Raw genomic sequence first — 21,967 nt, 5'->3', positions numbered from 1 at the left:
GCCTAATCATAAAATTTTGAAATCTCCTCTCTCTCTTTTTTGAAAACCTTCGTAGAAGCTGCGAAGTCTAAATCTCCTCTCTCGATCTCTCCCTCTCTCATCTCTATTGCTTTCTCTTCCACTCTCCTACAACAATTTCTTGATACAATAAACCCTAAGAATTAAAATGTGGGAGAATTTTAGATGTACCACTCAAATTATGAAATTATTTATTTATCAATAAAAAATTTAATAACTCGCGTATTTATATCAAGTAATTAGTAATGACAAGTATGTATCCCAAAAAAAAAAAATAATAAGAATTAATTTTCATACCCAACCCACAACCTATTAACAGAACATGTTGGCGTGACAAGAGGGAGAAAAATAATGTTCTATACTCTTAGGTAACAGAATATTTGAGTATAGATTTTGACCGTTCAATCGTAACGGTCACCATCACTCACCAGATGTTATGTTCAGGTAACATATGAATTTGAATTTCAAGGAGTCTTCCCAACAAATTAATTAATTAGGCCCATTTTTCTAAAAACGGCACTGCAGTTTTTTTCCATCTTGAAGGCCTGTTGGGCTTGACTAGTTTTTTTCTCGAGCGAATTGGTTTAATTCAATGAAGAAAAAGCAAAAAGCAAATATTATGTAAGTTCAAGATTCATATATCATTTCTATGTAATGCCTAATTTTGTAGATCTCGAAATTTTTTTTTTCATAAAACCGTGAATTAAGTTCCCAGTTTTAGGTTTTAACTTTTTTAATTAAACAGAAAATGTTATAATTTTTTATTTTTTTTATTGAAATATTAGAAATAATTTATATATTTCTTTGAAAATAGATAGAATAATATATAATTTAATTTATTAGAAAGACTACAAGAAATAACCTGGGGTCAACATTTTTTATGCTAGATTTTTTGCGACTGGAAGAAAAATTAAAATATTACTTTGTGTGTTATGAAAAATAATAAAAATATTTTGAATCTAAATTATTAATTCCGGTTCAAAAATCAATTCTAGATAAATATAGAAAATATTGTAGTCCTTCCGTTTTTGAAAAATAATAATTGATTTTAACAAAATTGCCAAATGAAAATATTAGCAAGGAGGCTTGTCGGCAAGGGAGGCAGTATTTTTGCCGAAATTTTTATTAACCTTAAAAAAAATCAAAATTACAAAAAATAACCTATTTTTTTAATAATATTTAAAGTTAGTTTTTTTTACTGAATTATCCAGCCCAAAACAATGAGACGTTTAATTGAATGTTTTAAACGGTTTCAAACGCTTGATTGAATATTAAAATATTCAAATTCATCATAAACTTGTCTTTTTTGTTAATTTTTTTTCGTTAAAATACTTGTATTCAAATTCATCATGAAGTTTTTTTTCGTTAAAATAACAGAAGAGTTTGAATATTTTAATATATAAAGTCATCCAAAAGTTTTGACTCAAATGAGTTTGAAGCGTTTGATTAGCTATCAATTTAATTATAATTGACGATGTGAATTTATAATTTTTTAATACAAAAGTTGTGGTGAATTGGTTATTCTGTTGTATTATCCAGCGGTAATACTAGGGGTGTAAACGGAGCGGATAATGCTAATATCATACTAGTATATGTTTTTCAATGAGCGGATACGGATACGGATACGGATTTAGATAGTAAACGAATATCAAAATTTAGAACTATATCCGCTTTAAACGGATACGGATACAGAGCAGATAATCAACGGATACATATATAGATTCAAATACAGATACGAAACGAATAATTGTCAGATAATTGAGTTATGCATTTTAAGATCCAAAAGGTGACTTGTTGTTGTCTTGAAATAATGACTAAAACTAATTTAGCAAAGACTAAAAGCATACTACATTTACGGATTAAATTCTTGAATGGAAAATAATGGAAAATGAAAAAATTAAGGTAAAAAGTAAATGAAATTGTGTTATTATAGCACCATCATCAACAAAAAAAAAATTAAATTGAAAACCATATTGTATTATTATTTATATCACAGTCAAGACGGAAATGAATATGAGATAATATATAACAACTTATATACGGATAAGGATATATAATTACATATCCTTATTCGCAATTATCCTTATCCGTTTAATCCAGATGCGGATAATCTCCAGATACGGAGAAAATACGGAGCGGATTAGAATATTTCGTTATTATTTTAGATGAAAAGTATAGAAAGACTTGATTATGATAAATAACAAAGTTTAGTGACTTAAAAGGGACAAATTAAATTTGAGTGATTAATTGGTGACAAATAACAAAGTTTAGTGACCTAGAGTAAAATTTACGCTTGTATAAACAAATTGTACCGTTTATATGCCAATTGAGCTCAAAGGTAGGCTCAATTAAGCTAGAATTAATAATTTCAACAACTTAAAATGCAAAACAAGAGAGGAGACAAACCGCTTTTATGGGAGGGATCGAACTCAAGCTCTTCCATCTCAAATTCGCTCAGAAGAGAGAGGTTCCTGCTAGTCTTGTTATTCAATGACAAAACTGACCCGGGCTTACGGGAAGAAGTCGATTCTTCTTCATCATCGATTTGGGTTTTACTCCTTGAAAGGAAATTCCTGCGGCAGAGCGATTGAGATTAAATATGCCGAAGGATGAAATTTTATAATTTTTGAAAATTTTTTAGTATTTTTTAAGATGGGTAGAAAATCACTGTTTTTTCAACGGTCCAAAAACAATGATTTTGTACCTATCTTAAAAAATAGTAAAAAAATTTCAAAAATTATAAAATTTCATTCCTAGGCATATTTTAGTATAAATATCATGTTGAGCAGTTTGGACCAACATTTTGGACTTTGAAAACGAAGATATAAAATATGAGATATGATGAGGTATGAAAAAAATGAGGTATTGGAACCCTCCTCATTTAATAAATGCAACAAATAATAATAGTACCCGTGGGCATCCTAATAAATGCATGCACTTTGAAATCCCTATTTAATTTGATAGATGAAAATTAAATTGGAAATATTAATTAATTACTTAGTTACCTAATCCTCTTGACCTACTATTCCAGAACTTGCTATGATCAGCCTATCAGGGCAGGTCCTATGCATGCATGGTCAAGTCAAACTAAAACGTGTAACAATGGATGAATAACTTGAACTTAAATTCTCCACATCATTTTGCATATAAATAGTGTCTGTTGCCTGGAGAACTTATGTACAACTTAGAAAGAAAACAAAACATTTATTTATTACTTACACAATGGGGCTTTCTTTGGTTCGGCTTGTAGCTTTTCTAATGCTGTGTGGTTTCATTGCTAGCCCTGCTTTTGCTGAGATCCTTTACCGTACCTTTGTTGTAAGTTCTTCTTCTTAAATTATCACATTTTAATTCTTTGTTTTCAGTTACAGATTCAAATATCATATGTTTGAAGTACTATTGGTGTTAGATTGCTTTTTTATTTTTATTTCAGTACTGCTTTTGAGTTGCAAAATGGAATAGTATCCGTGAGATATACTGTTGGTATACCGTCGCGGATACTACCGTCACTAATAAAAAAATACCTTTATATCGGTATACCCTTGCGAGTAGTCACTTTTCACCCTCGTGAATACTGTCTCACTCTTGTAGTCAAACAATGCATGGCTTCAAATAAAAATAGAATTCTCTAATAGGCAAAAGGTGTAACTAAGAAGATGAATTCTCCATTTCAAGTTCCACCTAAGAGTGAGTCTATGGTACTATGCATATTACGATTTGGCATTGTGCTACGGCTCTATATTCGAGTTTTCAAATCCTAATGGTCGATCCGAACCATTCATCTTGTTCTCCATATTAATATGTGTTTGGAGACCAAATTTTATATTTTTAAAATTTTTTTTACTATTTTTTTAGATATTTAGAAAATCACTTGATCTGAAAATTCTGGACCATCCAAAAACAGTGATTTTTAATAAATTTTAAAAAATAGTAAAAAAATTTCAAAAAATGTAAAATTTGGTCTCCAAACACATATTAATATGGAGAACAAGATGAATGGTTTGGATCGACCGTTAGGATTTCAAAACTCGAATATAGAGCCGTAGCACGGTGCTAAATCGTAATATGCATAGTACCATAGACTCACTCTCCACCTAATACTGATACTGACAGTTTGTATACTACAATTTGTTTGTTTAACCTCCAAAAGAGAACCTAGCTACATATTTATTTGCTATATATTACACATAATTAATTAATTAATTCTGTTACATGCATAAATTAATTAAACAGATACAAGAAGCACCATACACCCGGCTCTGCAACAACACAAAGAACATCCTGACTGTTAACGGGTCATACCCGGGCCCCACCCTCTATGCTCACAAAGGCGACACCATCTACGTTAATGTCATCAACAATGGAAACAAGAACATCACGCTTCACTGGTAAATTAATGCACTCTCCATTTTCATTCATATATTTCTTTAAATATCTATTAGATTAATTACTAAATATTATATTATATAACACATAACAATATAACATATTAGGCATGGGATCAACCAGCCGAGGGACCCATGGTCGGACGGGCCAGAGTACATTACTCAGTGCCCAATCCAAGTTGGAGCCAACTACACGCAGCGGGTGAATATCACGGACGAAGAAGGCACGGTGTGGTGGCACGCACATAGTGATTTTGACCGTACCACAGTTCATGGTGCGATTGTCATCTATCCGAACACCACCTACCCCTTTGCTAAACCAGATGGAGAATTCATTCTAATTCTAGGAGAGTGGTGGAATGAGGACATAACTCAAGTGTATGAAAATGCAGCTCAGAAAGGAGATGATCCTCCACCATCTGATGCTAACACCATCAACGGCCAACCTGGTTCCTTGGCACCATGCTCGAAGAATGGTAACTAATTAATTGAAACAACCCCCTTCCCCCACCCCACCCTCCTAAATATTGTACAACACAAAAAATTTTGAAAAATAAAAAATTCTACAAACAGAATAGTAAACAGGTTCAAATTTTTACTTATTTTTGTTGCTAATGATATTTTTAAACTTAATATATAAATATACTGCTATATAGATCTATATAGTAGTACTTACAGTCTTTTTCAAGTAGTTCTTTCTTTAATTATATTTGAAGTAAATGTAGTATGTACAAAAAAAAAAAAAAAACAGAGAGGTTCATCACTTATGACTTATGATTTAACAGGCAATAATTGTGTGTTCTTAATGTGAATACCAATGTTTCCAAGGAAAAAGAGTTTTAACTTTTTTTTGGTATCGCTCATTTTTTCCTCTCTAGACACATTCAAGGTGCAAGTGGAACAAGGCAAAAGGTACCTCCTCCGTGTAATAAACTCAGCCATGAGCAACGAGTTCTTCTTCGCTGTTGCCAGCCACAATGTTACCGTTGTCGGAAGTGATGCGAGCTATACCAAACCCTATGTCAATGAATATATCATGATCACTCCCGGTCAAACATATGACCTCCTCATAGAAGCCAACCAATTCCCCAACTCCTCGGCAGCTTCTCAGTACTACATTTATGCCACACCATTTTTCGATGGAACTACAAACCTCATTCGAGATGCCAACCCAACAATGGCTATCCTAGAATATAAAACTAACGATACCATGCCATTGGTCGATCCTATTACCCCCTCCTTGCCATGCTTCAATAATTCCATTGCTGCGGCTGCATTCATTGCCGGTCTACGCTCCCTAGCGAGCTCAGATCACCCGGTTAATGTACCACAAACAATTGATGAACACATGTTCATCACAGTATCAGTGAATGTAGTAGAATGCCCCAATAATGAGACATGTGGTGGTCCAGTAACCGGTACCAGGTTTGGTGCCAGTCTAAACAACGCTAGTTTCCAAAGCCCAGTTGCCTTAGGGGACATTCTAGATGCGTACTACAGCTCCATTGCCGGAGTGTACACGCCAGACTTCCCTGACCAACCACCAGTGTTCTTTAACTTCACCAAAGACTTTTCATCGAATGAAACTTTTACATCTAAATCGACAAAAGTGAAGGTGGTAGAGTATAACACAACAGTGGAGATTGTGTTCCAAGGGACAAACATGTTTACAGGAGAGAACCACCCAATACATTTGCATGGCCAAAGCTTCTATGTTGTTGGAAGTGGGTTTGGAAACTATGATAATACTACAGACCCTCTGAGTTACAACTTGGTCGATCCCCCGTTAATAAACACTCTCGGCGTGCCGAAAAATGGATGGGCCGCTATCCGGTTCAGGGCCAATAATCCTGGTAAGTTCATATATATACACATTACTTTTTAAATCTTTATTATTTCTTACCTTATTTCCAATATTACTTGGCTCTATACTGCTAACTGTTAATTGGATAATACCAAACCTTCGTACTTCAGTACTCGTTTAATCTCACAAATAATTTAAACCTTACATGTTCTTCATTCGGAGTTCAACTAAAATTAATGTTCGTTTTAATTAATTTGATGTATCTGATGAATTGCATAATATATATATATATGTATATGTAGGTGTTTGGTTCATGCACTGCCACTACGATCGCCACACGCTTTGGGGCATGGACACGGTGTTTATAACAAAGAATGGTAACGGTACAGATGCCCAAATTATGGCTCCTCCTTCCAACAGGCCCCCATGCTAATATAATAATTTTAATAATAATTAATAGTCTTTATTTCATTAATTAATTTATTTGTTTCAATAATATGAGTGAATAAACAACACTGATCGATACCTGCAATACTAAATAGCACATGGTATCTGTGGCTTTTGGTTCCTTAATTTTGTGTTAATTTTTTTTTTTATTATTTGGTGTAATTAAGACGGTAATTTTTCTTTTCAAATATACAAAAGAATCATTTATGTTATTGTACATTTTCAGGCTTCATGCTATATATTATGCAAGAGATAGATTATTCATTCAAGTTATATATGTCTCAAAGTTCACAGATATTCATAAATGAATACAATAAATTCGACAAACTTGTAATCAACGGGTCATATATGTTTCCCAGTATGCAAAACTCCCCTGATTATGCTCAAGCAGGAAAACAGAGAATTCATTTATATATATATACACAGCGCACAAGTTATTATTGTATTATATGTATAGACGCAAATCTATATTCATATATACACAGCGCAGACTTAGAATCCGATTAACATTTGAATATTAAAAAATTTAACGAAAAAGACAAGTTAATATGATGAATTTGAATATTAAAATCAAACGGTTCACTTTATACCTGGACTTTTTCATGATAGAAATGTTTAAGTCCGATTAACATTTATTCACTCGAGAAAACTAGTGAAGCCCAACAGGCCTTCAAAATGGAAAAAAACTGCAGGTGTCGTTTTTAGAAAATTGGGCCTAATTAATTAATTTGTGTGAAAGATAACATCTGGTGAGTGATGGTGACCATTGGATGTAGTCGAGCAGGAAAATGAGGCAAGTATTACAATCTAACGGTCAAAATCTACACTCAAATATTACTTTGGAGCAGGGTGTCTCAAATGCCCGTAGGCTAATATTGATAAAAATTTCATTACATATAGGGTTAGATATCTTTAAATAGAGGGAAAGAGTACATGAAGAAGATAATTTCTTATTATTCCGTTAATGTTCTCTATTACGTACATAAAAGCAGTTACATCAGTTTTATAGCCTTAAAACATTAGATGAAGGTAGAAAAAAGTATACAGGTTACATGCATCAAGGCCCATTTGGCCCACAGTCTATAAATAGTTCCATGCACGCACGTATTAATATTCAAGCCATATTCCTACTTAGCTGAATTGATAACCTGTACTATTACATTTTGAAAGAAAAGTTCTACAGCGAGGCATTACAGAGTATCTTTGCACCACAGTTCCCTTCCCATAATGTCGCTTCACTAATAATCCATTGCATAACTACATCAACCATTACTTGTCTCTGTTCAAAAATCTTGTTATTTCGCTGCATCCAGATAAGCCAGCAACCTGCTGAGAAAAGGCCTTCCCAGTTCCCATTAAACAATCTCCTCCATACTTCTTGCACAGCGCTCCCCTGAACAAGTATTGCATCCCCCATTAGATTGTTCAGCCTATTCCAAATCTCCAAGGAGTAAGGACATTTGAAGAACAGGTGTACGTACTGCCAACTCCAATATTCAAGTTTTGCATAGCAAGCACGCCATCTCAGTGCAGTTAAAATTCCGATAGATCATAACCTCCCTTATCAGTAATCTGTCTTTTAAGAGTAGGTATATGAAGATCTTTACCATTGGGGGTATGTTGTAATTTCAGATTGCTCTGAATTCCCATTTCATGAGGCCCCCATTTGAACAGAATCTCGATAGTAATTCGTCCGCTTGTTAAGTTAGGTCTGGAAATGGGTGGGATTGTTGATGGGCTGTCAATCGAAGGACCTTTGGTTGTCTCAACGATACTCAATGACCTATCTGCCTTGAACCTGTGTTTGCTAGAGGGAGTGGTCCCCAGTTGTCATACCAATACGCCGAGTTTTGGTATCAGGGGATTATGCTGTATTGTGTGATTTTTTTGTTGTCTTTGCTTAGAACAGCTGTTTCTTTTTCTTTTTTTTATTTATTATAATGAATTCATCAATTTTGAGGAATTTAGTTTAATACCAAATTGGTATTAATATTTTTGGACATTTTTTGGTCATGTCGGATGAAAAGTTATTTATTTATTTTTGCTTAACTGGGAGATTTTAAAATTGAGTCACTGAATCATCAGAATCATCAGAATCATCAGATCATGAATTAACGGTTAAGATTATCAAAGATCATCCAATGTCATTGAAGAAAACTTATAATTCAGTGACCTCACGAGGTTGTAAAAAAAAAGACTCGTAGTGGCAATAATATCAATAATTTTTTTTCTCAGTTCATTAAATATGATGAATATAATAACAAAGCAACCACTAATGAGATTGAATTATTTGCAAAGAAAAAAGAATACTTACTTTTTGTTATCGATAAGAACAATTTTTGTACTTATTATTCTTGTAGTAATTTAAAAGTACACAATTGTATATGATAAATATGAATCATTCATTTATGATTTAACCGTATATTATTTGTTTTTCTCAGTTCATTAAATATGATGAATATAATAATAAAGCAGGAAGTAATGAGATTGAATTATTTGCAAAGAAAAAAAATACTAACCTTTTGTTATCGATAAGAATAATTATTGTACTTAATATTCTTGTAGTAATTTAAAAGTACACAATGGTATTTGATAAATATGAATCATTCATTTAACCGTATATTATTTGCAATGGCAATCAAGATGATTTTTTCATTATATTTTGAATAGTCAGCCGTGTTGCTCTCCACAGTCCAATGAAGTGTTCCATTCCAGCTTGCCGTGACTGTTACGTTAATGATTGAATGTACATGGAGCATGGTTAATTCATAGATGACAGGTATAACTCCAGTCTATTTATTTTATTTTATTTTATATCCAAGTCCCTATTCATAAAGGATCAGTGTCCTCCCAGGTACCTGACTCAACACAATTGAAACAGACGGTTCAGATTTACTCTCAGCCAGTGTGTGTTCGGGATGATGTAGGGGGCAGTATTATTTGTGCTTTGAGATTCGTGCCAAATTAAAATGGACAATTTTGGATCATCCGATTCAATTGTACTCAATCCGGTAACCTGAGGGAATGTGAATTCATTCATAAAATATGTTGCATTCAATTCTAACCAGGGCTCCACGTACCTTAATTAGCAACAGCAAAGAATTAAGTCTGCTATGGCACCCCTGGAGCCAAATTAATTATTGAGAATTAATATTTTGGATCGCCATGTATTCACCATTTACTTGGTAGGATAGGTGATAAAATGAATGGCTGGTAAGAACTGGATAAGGAAGCTGTGTGTGTTGCTGAGTTATATGGTGTCAGGAGATTATGCTGTTTTCGGGTTTTTTTTTGTCGGTCTTCGTTTAGAACAGCAGTTTATGTTTATTAATTTATTTTTTATTGAAACGAGATGAATTGCCACCTTTTTTCGAAAATAAATTCATCCATTTGAGGAACTTATGTAATACCAGATTGTTTTAATTTTGTTTGGGTACTATTTTAGGTCATGTGAGTTGGAAAAAAACAGATATTACAGTGACTTGACGATGTCGTAAAAAATATTGTTCCATTTCGCCCGCCCATAGTTGCTAAGGATCAATTAATGCAATTATTACTCGCAATAAAAGTGGTCATGGACTTGAAAATAGCCTAGAGGATACAAATCCTTTTTTTTTTTTCTTGGTACATCAAATACGATCAATATACAAATAAAGCAGACAGTACAATGAGATTTGGTTATTTGCTCAGAAAAAAAATATCAATTTATTGATTATGAGTATGAGTAGAGCTATTTTGTATTCATTATTAATTCATGTAATAGTTAATAGTTACAAAATCATATTTGATGATTTGTAATCATTCATTTAACCTTATGTTATTTGTAATAATGGCAAGATCATGAGTTGATTTTTCTGACAGTTTGTGTACTTTTTAAATAATTAATTGATATGATCAAAATAACAAGAGATCGCTACATATTTGTTATATTTTGTGATATTATACATATGTTAAATGTTATCTTTGTATATTTTTCAAAATAATATACTAAGATAAAATTATTTGTTGCTATTTTAATTAAAATATATAAGATTTTTCAATATTTTCCAACCCGATTTGTATTATGTCAAGATATTTTTTATCTGACTTGACCTGACTAGTCATAGGTCTTAAGTCTTAACCCCATTTGTTTTATCTCAATTATTATTGTGTTCGTTAATATTTGATAACAAAATATCCGATGGACAGCTCCAAACGTGTTGCTCTCTACAGTTAATGATACCCCGAATTAAGTCTTCCAAGAAATGAAGGCCTCTTATTTCCCTCCGGACCCAACCTCATCCATGTACATGGAGCACGGTTAATTTATAGACGAGAGCCAAGCACGTATGTTGACTCTTTATGTACAGAACTGACAAGTCACACCACTGAGCTTATAAAAGGGTCAGCTCTGATGCATTTTAGCTATTACTTGAGCTCTTAGCATTAATTAGGAGCAGCAATAATGAGGGGCATTCTCTTGTTCCTTACACTACTCTTTCTACTCCCTCTTGTACAATCTTCTCTCACATCTCAAGCACAAGCTCTTCTTCATTGGAAATCAACTCTCCAGACTCAACAACCTCTTTGGTCTTGGAATCTGCATGTCCACCCATGCAACTGGACTGGAATCACTTGCAGAATCACTAATAAAAGAAGGCAAGTCATTACTAAAATCTATCTTTCGAATAAGGGTCTAGTTGGGAAATTAGATGCCCTGGATTTCTTTAGTCTTCCATCCATTAGAAATTTTAATCTCAGTGATAATAAACTCAGTGGTGTAATTCCTCCATCAATATGTCTCTTCCCAAAACTCACCTATCTTGATCTCTCTCATAATGTTCTTAGCGGGTTGATCCCGTCTAGTATTGGAAACTTGACAAACATAAAAGTTTTGCAACTAGATCATAATAACCTCTCGGGAATGATTCCTCCTGAAATTGGTAAACTTACACATTTAATGGATTTAGAACTAACGGCGAACTATCTGAGTGGAGAAATACCTACTAATTTAGGAAACCTAACCAATCTAGTCGTTATGCATCTTGGGGGTAATAATCTCTTTGGACCAATCCCTCCTGAAATTGGTAAACTTACATATTTGACGGGTTTAAAACTACCGAAGAACTATCTGAGTGGAGAAATACCTACTAATTTGGGAAACTTAACTAATCTAGTCGTTATGTATCTTTGGGGTAATAATCTCTCTGGACCAATCCCTCCTCAAATTGGGAAACTTGAACATTTGAAATTATTAATACTATATGCAAACTATCTGAGTGGACAAATACCTACCAGTTTAGTAAACCTAACCAATCTAGTCGATATATATCTTTGGGGTAATAATCTCTCTGGACTGGTCCCTCATGAAATGGGTAAACTTACACAGTTGAGATATTTGGAATTGGAAAAAAACTTTCTCAGTGGAGAAATACCAACTAGTTTATGGAACTTAACTAATCTTATCACTCTGAATCTTTGGGGTAATAATCTCTTTGGACCAATCGCTTCTGAAATTGGTAAACTTAGAAATTTGAATGACTTACAACTTGCAAAAAACTTTCTGAGTGGAGAAATACCTACTAATTTAGAGAACTTAACCAATCTTGACAACCTGGCTCTTGAAGATAATAATCTCTCTGGATCAATCCCTCCTGAAATTGGTAGACTTACATATGTGATGTATTTAGATCTATCAAATAACTTTTTCAGTGGAGAAATTTCTATCACTCTAGGAAACCTAAGTAATGTGGGCCTTGTTAATCTCTCCTCAAATTCAATCTCAGGGGTAATACCAACAGAACTTGGTAGATTAAAAAGTTTGATTGAACTAGATCTAAGTAGCAACAAATTTACAGGAAATGTACCAAAAGAGCTGGGAATGTTACAGGCTTTACAAAGTCTTGATATCTCATCTAATAGCCTGACAAGTGTGCCAGAAGAACTAGGCAATTGTGTTAATCTTCAATCGTTAAACATCAGCAACAATTGGTTGACCGGAGAAATTCCATCTCATTTTGGAAACTTAGTGAACTTATTGTACCTCCTAGATTTAAGCTCAAACTTTTTGACGGGAGAAATACCAACAACAATAGCTCACTTAATCATGTTAGAATATTTTAATATATCTCACAACAATCTAACCGGTCAGATTCCGTCTTCATTGGGCGACATGTTAAGTTTGTCAACCATGGATTTGTCATACAATCAATTGGAGGGTCCAGTGCCAGACATAAAGATTTTTCATAAGGCCCCAAAACAATGGTTTATACATAACACAAATTTGTGTGGCACTATTCAAGGTTTTCCCTCGTGTAATGGATTTGTTAAAGATGAAAATGGCTCAACCAGACACCCAATGGTTAAGTTGGTTGCAATTCTAACTTGTTGTGCTGCGTTACTAACATCTATCTTACTCTCGCTACTTTACCTAGTATACTCAAAAAAGAGAAAAGCAAAACCAAATACCATCGATAATCCTAGTAGAGGGGAATTTTTTTCTGTGTGGAATTTTGATGGAAGAGATGCATATCAGGAGATTATAAGGGCCACAGAGAATTTTGATGAGAAATACTACATTGGAAGTGGAGGCCATGCAAGAGTTTACAAAGCAATTTTAGCCCCAGATAACCTCACGGTAGCTGTAAAGAAAATCCAGTTAGCAAGCTGTGAAACCGCACGAGATGTCGAAGAATTCCACAAAGAAATTTGCACTATAACCGGAATTCGACACCGCAACATTGCTAAAATATTTGGTTATTGTTCCTCACCACAAAATAAATTTCTTGTCTACAAGTATTATGAGAAGAGGGATTTACATAATATTCTCCATAGTGAGGAAGCAAAAGAACTAGATTGGGCAAAGAGAAAGGTTATATTGAGAGATGTTGCATGTGCTCTCTCATATTTGCATCATGATTGTTATCCACCAATAGTGCATCGGGATGTAACTTCCAGAAATATCTTGCTCGATTCTAAGTTTATAGCTTGTATATCAGATTTTGGTACAGCTAAATTTCTCAAGCCGGAGTCTTCCAATTGGAGCATGCTTGCTGGAACCTGCGGTTACATAGCACCAGGTTCTGTATATTTAAACACCCTAATAGTGTATTTTAATTTTCATCACTTATATAAATATTACAGTGGAAATAATTGTAATTTGATTTTTTTTTTGTTTATGCAGAACTAGCCTATACCATGAGGATGACTGAAAAATGTGATGTATATAGCTTCGGAGTAATCATTTTGGAACTACTTATGGGAAAGCACCCGGGTGATATGATCAATCTATCGGCTTCTGACATAGATGAAGTCGTACTCCAAGATATCCTTGACCAACGCATCGAACCACCAACGGGACGAATAATCTTTGAAATTCTCAAAATGATTCAGATTGCATATAGTTGTTTGGAAAATAACCCGTCACTCCGTCCAACAATGCAAGAGGTGGTGAATGGCATCTAGAATTGAATAACCAAATGCTTCATAAATTGTGGTAGTAGTTGCTCCATATATTTGAAGATTAGTTTGCTGTTGGCAGTTAGAATTCAGATTTAGGGCATGATGTTTTATGTTTGTATTTTGTTTTTGAAAGTTTTTATGCTTTATTAATGTTCACTTATTCTGTGTACGTGTGGTGAGAAATATTCATCGTGCATATAATAGATTGCAATATAATTCTTCATATGTTCTTTGAGATTTCCGTTATAATACACAATATCTCTTGAGTGAGTCTATGGTACTATGCATATCACGGGTTGTTACCGTGCTACGGCTCTATATTCGAATTTTCAAATCCTAACGGTCGATCCAAACTGTTCATCTTGTTCTCCATATTAATATGTGTTTGGAGACCAAATTTTACATTTTTGGAAATTTTTTTACTATTTTTTTAGATTTATTGAAAATCACTGTTTTTGGATGGTCCAGAATTTTCAGATCAAGTGATTTTCTAAATATCTAAAAAAATAGTGAAAAATTTTCAAAAAATGTAAAATTTGGTCTTCAAACACATATTAATATGGAGAACAAGATGAACAGTTCGGATCGACCGTTAGGATTTGAAAACTCGAATATAGAGCCATAGCACGGTAACAACCCGTGATATGCATAGTACCATAGACTCGCTCATATCTCCTCTAATAATAGCTTTTCTTGTAATAAATTTTGTGTCATCTCCTTAATAACTGGTCACTTGGTATCTCTTCTAATAATAGCTCTTCTCATGGTGCACCTAGCGAGGAGCGCTCAATAAAACAACTGTGTGAAAGTCAAGGTTAAAAGAAAAATGTATTTGCCCAAGTGTGGTGGTAGTATTCAAGTTTGAAGTGCACATGCTTGTAAAGACTGAGAATATGTACACTCTGTAAGTTCTAACTAGAGATTAAGAAACTTGTACTGGTTTTTATTTTAATTTTTCATGAACTGTATGGTCTTTCTTCGAATTGGCTACCTATTCTGCATTTTATAGCCGTTTAAAAAATGCATCAATAGAGAAAAATTTAGTTCCGTACTTTTTTTTTGTAAAATCAAAATACTGTGAAGACACAATAACATTATTAATAAATTCGTTTTTTAGGCCATCCGATCATTATCCAATGGATCACTAAAACAGCTTCAAATAAAACAAGTATTGAACTTCAGGGTAGAAAACACAGTATCAACCGCGTCGTTGGATCAATATCCAAATGGTTAGAACAGTCTTAAATTCGTAGTGAAAATATCAGGCTTATGTGCAGCCACACGCACAATTAGAGTTTGAATCACAGAAAAAATACCCCCTTGGGTGTACTGTCCTGCCCCATCTAGTCCTTTACCATGTGTTAACTCCGGCAACGCATCGCAGGCCCCACAAACTTGTTTTATACGGGCAAGGGCGGATCCAGGATTTTCGTCAGAGGAGGTCAAAAAAAATACCGAATCAGATTTAAATCCTTTAACTAATTGAGTACTCGATAAAAAAAACAATACTTTAACTAATATTTTCCAATTCGCTGACTTGTAATTTCTAATGATTCAACTTATAATTCTAATTACCAATTATAATTCAAAAAATTTATTTTGATTTTAACACTAAATTTACCCCGAATTACAATCAAACATCTAGAGGAAGGCAAAAAAATTTCCAGGGATGAGCAAAGTCGATCAGTACCGATAGATTACCACTCAAATCACTGGGTCTGCCCCTGTCTAAGGGTGTTACTACTGATTTCCTACGAAAAAATGTATGTTTTATAAGATTATTTAGTAATATTTTTGTTACCTTATCATATTATGTCATATTTTACTAAAAAATTTCAAAAAAAAAAAAAATCCTACTTAATACGTAAGTTTTCATATTTCTATATATATGCACATCAGCATATACTATCAGCATATTATACCACATATTCATCTGCATAATGCTGGGCGTTGTCCAGTAGTCAACCGCACGCATATTGAAAATCACATTTTATGTTAAAAACTAAAGATGTACAATAATGTTGGATAAACGTATGATACGTACTGAAGTTGTAATAATAATAGTAGTAATAGCAGTACTTTAGGATCACATCTCACTCTGTTGCTTGCTTTATTTGTTTCAATTATTTACTCAGATGTGCGCTTAAGTGCTGATATGAAAACAGACGTACAATCAGGGTTAATAGCTCCCAAGTTGCAATGCCTTGTCCAATGCCTTGCAGAATACAGGTTTGTGGAAACTTGATTTTGATATTACATGTGCGTTATTATCGGATTTTCCAATTAATTAAATATTTATTTTTCTTTTCAGAGAGGTCATGGACATGAGATGTATTGTTTTTGTTGAAAGAATTGTTGCATCTATTGTGTTGTGATCTCTTTTATGTAGCCTTCAGCAAATGTCGGGATGGGGAATTGAGTTCTTGGCCAGAAGCAATTTCAGTAATCTGCTAAGCCAAGAGCGTCAATGAAAAGAACAAAATTGTGGATTTGCTACCCACTTTTTTTTGTTTAAATTTCTATATTTCCTTGGTTGTCTATTTTACAGATGTACCTATTATTTTTAGTTCAACTGTGAACACTGAACATCCTATCTATCATTCGCAATCTTACCCTTTTCCTGCTGAGCTCTAATTTTCCACTAATGCAAGATGGTATTCGGCGTGAGTTGCAGCTTTGACAGTCATAGTACTGTTTAATTTTGTCTTCTCTCTGTTTTTTTTAAGCACTGTATTAGTAAAGAAAATACTTTTGAATTAGCTTTTCCTCGTTAAAATTATTAGTTGGATTTTAATTTGTTATACATTTGTAAATGGATAAACAGATGGATAAAGAATTATAGATTATATATGAAAAAGACAGCAGAGTATATGCAAAGATAATAAATTAAAATCTCATACCTTCGTGGCTTCGAAGTCCAGAGAATACATCAATAAGTCAAGGTATTCTCTGACTGTGATGGACTATATATGAAGTCCAGAATTTTTTTTTTTCCGCTGTTTAGTTAGAGAGTAATTAGATTTCGTTTAGCAGGCCATGATTGTTTATAAACTATTACGTTTTTTCTAGATGTCAAAATTCCGTCATTTCCTTCCCCATTGTCGATATTTATTTATTTATTTTCTTATTAATAAAAATTTCGGCTTATATAGCAGTATAGACCATGTCTAATGTAACTGAATCTTCTAACTAACTTCTAGCCTATTACAACAGCACATAGCTTTATTGTAACTAATCCTAACAAATTCATTACCTTATATTAAGTTGGTACCAGTATTGTTAATGATACGAAAACAAACAATTTTCAGTTCGTTACCCCATTTTAGGTTGGTACCAGCATTGTTAATGATGCGAAAAACATAAAATAAGAAAGTAAAACCATAACAATTGAGAGGTAGTTGAAATGAATTCTTTCTATTATAATTAAACAGATTACAATTGACTGTTTATATAGACTACAGCTCACTGGTTCTATTGTAATTAATTACAACCATTTCATTTATCTAACTACTTACAGTTACATGACCAAATCTAGTCTAACTAATGTAACTGCTCTAACTACCTTCATGCCTCGTCAGGCATCTGGTAGGATCCAGGTGTCAGCGCTTTGACCACCAATGATGGGTCTTCGAATTTGTAGCTGAGAAGCTTCTCGAGTTCTTTGATGTTTACAAACATCTTAGGCTCCTTGTGAACCAAGAGAATGGTAGAGATGGTTGTGTGGCGCCAATTAACCATCTTCACTTCGACTGTAATTAGAGCAATGCCTCCTAGAGATGTTGGTGTTTTCGAGATGAAGAAAGAAATCATTGAGGCGGAGAGGTGTCGATTTCCATAAATGACGCCAGTTGGAAGAGAACTTGGTGGTTCTTCTGGAGTCATTGGTGTTCCTAATAGTCAGAAAAAAAACTATGAATTATCACCACAAATTAGAGTTAATTACAAAGACAAGTGGCTGTAAGATTGACGTTAGAATATATTTTTTTTCTATTCAGTTGCCCAAGTGATATTGCCTACATTTCATTCAATTCAACAACATAAATTCTTTATCCTTGGGAAGTGTTTAGATCTGCACGGATCTTGGAACGAATCTAAGGGTTCAGATTTTGAAACAAAAAAAATAAAAAGGGTAAAATAGGTATTTTAAAAAATTTAAATGAGTTTTAATAGAAAAGATAATAAAATGGTTAAATTTGTGAGTTTTTGGAATTTAGAAGGATAAATGTGATATTGTGAAGTTTAGAGAGGGGCAATACGTAATTTTGAAGTTTTTGAGGGGTATACATGAAATTTCCCCTAAATAATAAAATGCCACTAATATATAGTTACTACTACAACAAAGTATTCAAAGTGTGGGATAATTTTATAAAACTGAAACTAACATATCATATTTTTTTTCTTTTGCTGAATTCCTAATTTCTAAATTACTTTATGATAAAGTTTACTACCTGAATTTTTAGTGATGAGCCAATAAAAGACAATGATGTCAAAAATATGAATTGTGTGTGTTCTATTGATTAAAATATCTTGCAACAAAACTTTTCAATAAATAATTATAGTAATGAAATATTTCATCAATTTCCTTACCTCATTTCAGATACTCATTTTCTTTTCCTAGACCATCCATGCTGAATTAAGACATCACAATTCATTACTCTGATCATCTAAGTTCAGATGTCATTTTATAAACAAACCTGAAAAGGAACAAGATGAACAAAATTTCCATTTATTATAATTTCAAAATTGAGATTTCAGAAACTTGACAAAATGGGTCATTGAAATGTAGACATCTCTATTATTTTCCACCTAAAATTCTCTGAATTTCATTTATAATAAGAGAATTTTCCACCCAGAGACAATTTTAATGGCCCAGAGAGAATTTATGGGTCTTCGATTTATTTTCCATCTAAAATTCTCTCTGGATAGTTCAGATGTCATTATAATTAATGAATAAATAATAAGGATAAGTCCATAAAACTTGACAAAATGGGTTATATTATTGAATAAATGAAATTCTTATATAACCCACAAAAATATATTAATAGTAATAACCTGAACGCAATTAAATGCGCAAACATCGATTGCGCGATTAACATGGTAAAAAAAATCTAAAACTATATTACTTCGAATATGATATTCTTTAAACAAGTAATATATATAGTTCTATATTTAAATTATCAAAATCGTAATTGTCCTAAAAAAAATACAATTTCAAACAATTATAAATTCAGTAATAAAGTGTCAAGATTCTGCCGTAATTCTTAGCAAAAATTCGCACTTTGATGAATTATAAACCAAACAAGAAGTATTTCTATACAAACCTTTTGTGTATAACCACTCAGAGAGAAGATGAATACTTTGGCGCAATTTGAAATGTAGACCTCTATGTATTATTTTCCACCTAAAATTCTCTGAATCATGAGTTTAAATAGTCATTTTAGGGTATGAGAGATGATGAATGTGTGTACTATAGTGTATCTTTTAAAAGATACAGAGAGGCCATGCATTGAATGTGTACTTTAGTGTATCTTTTTTAAGATTAGTATGCATTGTATTTGGTGTATTGTATCACGGAAAAATTTATTAATATCTTTTAAAAAAGTATACTGAAATTGGAGAATTCAAAAAATATTAGAATCTCCAATTCAATCTGTGGCTCTATTTTTGAAGATACCACATATTGAATTGGAGATCATGTTATTTCTCGAATTCCTCATAATTTATGGTTTTTTTTTATATAGGTATTAATAAAAATTTCGGATTATATCATGTGGACCACAAATTGAATTGGAAATTCTGATATTTTTTGAATTTTTCATAATTTATAGTTTTTTTTTTTTTTTGACATAGGTATTAATACAAATTTCGGATTGTTGTGTATCAGATAAGTTTTTGGAAGGAATTTAATGTGCTCAAATAGATGCATTGCACCATACATACAGCCATACAGGGGATGACGAATTTGAGTTATTATTGAAAGAATCAAAGTGAAGGAACTATTGGTTTTATGCAACAAGAGCAAATTTTGAAATTGTAATTCAAATAAATCTACATAAATCTACTTATTTGACTAACAATGAACCTTATTTAGCAATTTAATTTGTTTAAACTTTATACCTCAAATCTTGATCTCTAAATCAAGTAGGGACTTGAGATGTAGGATTGTTGCCTCTAAATAAGAAAGTTTCCACTAGTATTCACCAAGGATTTGAGAAGAGAATCCAAGTTTCCCTTACTAAAGGTACTACTTAAATTCAAACTCTTAAATCAATAGTTTTACTTTTTCTTCAAGCTAATTATTAGATGAGATTGATAAAAAAATTTCTCAACACATGAGAATATGGAAAAGAGAGATAGCAGCGTTCCCAAATGTCTTAGATCGGGTGCTTTTATACTCTAAAGTTAGGGTTAACTTTATGAGTTGCATTTTAGGCCCAATGGGCCTATAGACAAATTTATGGGAATTAGCCCATATGTCAAATGGTTCCAACATAGGTCTATTTAATTTATTCCATTTATTTATCAATTGTCCACAAATAAGATATCTAATGAATTATAATTGGGTCAATCAATTTAATTTTCTCATGTTATGCTAAGATATAAATTAATATGTCATGTCTTACATGCACATAAATTTATATATAGATTTAAGGTTGTTATCTCCATGACATTTATTTTATAATCATCTAATGATACTAAAATAATTTTCTCCAATTAAATTCTTTTTTTTGTGTGATCAACTAAGATCTATATCATGTTGGCAATAGAATTAAAACTACTTTTAATTCCATAAATCATAAGTGGTATCTAGCAATATACATTATGATTACCCAAATGACACAAATGATATGTCTACTACAGTTTACAGTATGCTTGTGTCAATTCACTTGTTACATGATATCATGAATAAATTCAAGGTAGGAGAGTGTTATCCTTGCACATTTATTATTTTCTTGATTCCAAATAGTTAGTAAATAATTATCAACTTCTTAATCATAATTGCAAGCATACTTTATTACTCCATCAAGGGGCCCACAGATATCATCACTCATATATAAAATATGAGAAACACTAGTATTCTTAATAAATATATTTTCCTCCGCACAAGTAATATATATTGAGATATTATCTATATAGATGCCAATTACCGTCATCGTTGGATAACACCTACAAATTAATACATGATATATAGAAAAAATAATCATCTCATATCAAAGAATTTAAGACACAAATAAAACATTAATGACACTAACACATTTCATATTATGTTTCATTTTTATGTCATGTCCAATCCCCTGATCTCCATCAGGTATTTATGTGATTAAATTAGTAACTCGTTACCACATGATCCACATAACATAGTCACCATTTAACCCAGATACTAATCTTATATTGGTAAATAGTATTCCTTTCTAATTATCAAGATTAGCTAGAGATATTTAGAGTATTTGTTACTTAATTATTATAGAGTTCCACAGTTCAGGTCCTCAACTTTAACAATTCATAATATAATTAAACACTCAAGGAACAAATAATTATTTAATTTCATGAACAAAACATAGAATACAACTATAAATAATTGATTTCTAGATCATAACACTAACATCAAGATCAATTGTTTTGAATTGACACGAAAATTAAAGAGATCTTGTGAATATTTAAATTGTGTAGGATTGTGGAGTTTATAGGAACTATATATGAGACTGGACTTCAACTTCTATGGCGTTCAGGTCCCAACTCCGTCATATATGAGGTGGCTGCCTTCCTATTTTTTAAAATTTCTACAATACCTTCCCTATTTTTTATTTTATTTTTGTTAATTTTCATCAATAAAAATTTCAGATTATATTATATAATTATTTTAGAATTTTGG

At 32.5% G+C, this 21,967-nt stretch overlaps 2 protein-coding genes across 2 annotated transcripts; both read left to right on the top strand.

The window, feature by feature from the left end:
* The first annotated feature begins 3,196 nt into the window (after window positions 1–3,196).
* Window positions 3,197–6,663, top strand: LOC144563498 (putative laccase-9). Its single transcript, XM_078312984.1, has 5 exons — window positions 3,197–3,336; window positions 4,252–4,406; window positions 4,512–4,879; window positions 5,282–6,256; window positions 6,510–6,663. The coding sequence occupies exons 1-5, from the start codon at window positions 3,241–3,243 to the stop codon at window positions 6,638–6,640; spliced, it is 1,725 nt and encodes a 574-aa protein (XP_078169110.1). The 5' UTR covers window positions 3,197–3,240; the 3' UTR covers window positions 6,641–6,663.
* A 4,355-nt stretch (window positions 6,664–11,018) lies between these two features.
* On the top strand, window positions 11,019–14,329 carry LOC144563454 (uncharacterized). The gene is made up of 2 exons (XM_078312928.1): window positions 11,019–13,712; window positions 13,817–14,329. The coding sequence occupies exons 1-2, from the start codon at window positions 11,099–11,101 to the stop codon at window positions 14,095–14,097; spliced, it is 2,895 nt and encodes a 964-aa protein (XP_078169054.1). The 5' UTR covers window positions 11,019–11,098; the 3' UTR covers window positions 14,098–14,329.
* The last annotated feature ends 7,638 nt before the right edge of the window (window positions 14,330–21,967 follow it).

This window comes from Carex rostrata, chromosome 12 (assembly GCF_964058835.1).
Source record: "Carex rostrata chromosome 12, lpCarRost1.2, whole genome shotgun sequence".
NCBI classification, from domain to species: domain Eukaryota; kingdom Viridiplantae; phylum Streptophyta; class Magnoliopsida; order Poales; family Cyperaceae; genus Carex; species Carex rostrata.
Note: the sequence above shows the minus strand (reverse complement) of the source record. Positions and strands in the feature narration are given on the sequence as shown.

Bases quoted from the DNA above. Each gene is read 5' to 3' on its own strand.
- LOC144563498 (XM_078312984.1), top strand. From the start codon at position 3,241: ATGGGGCTTTCTTTGGTTCGGCTTGTAGCTTTTCTAATGCTGTGTGGT. The intron at 3,337-4,251 runs GTAAGTTCTTCT...TTAATTAAACAG, and splicing joins TCCTTTACCGTACCTTTGTT to ATACAAGAAGCACCATACAC. The intron at 4,880-5,281 runs GTAACTAATTAA...TTTCCTCTCTAG, and splicing joins GGCACCATGCTCGAAGAATG to ACACATTCAAGGTGCAAGTG.
- LOC144563454 (XM_078312928.1), top strand. From the start codon at position 11,099: ATGAGGGGCATTCTCTTGTTCCTTACACTACTCTTTCTACTCCCTCTT. The intron at 13,713-13,816 runs GTTCTGTATATT...TTGTTTATGCAG, and splicing joins CTGCGGTTACATAGCACCAG to AACTAGCCTATACCATGAGG.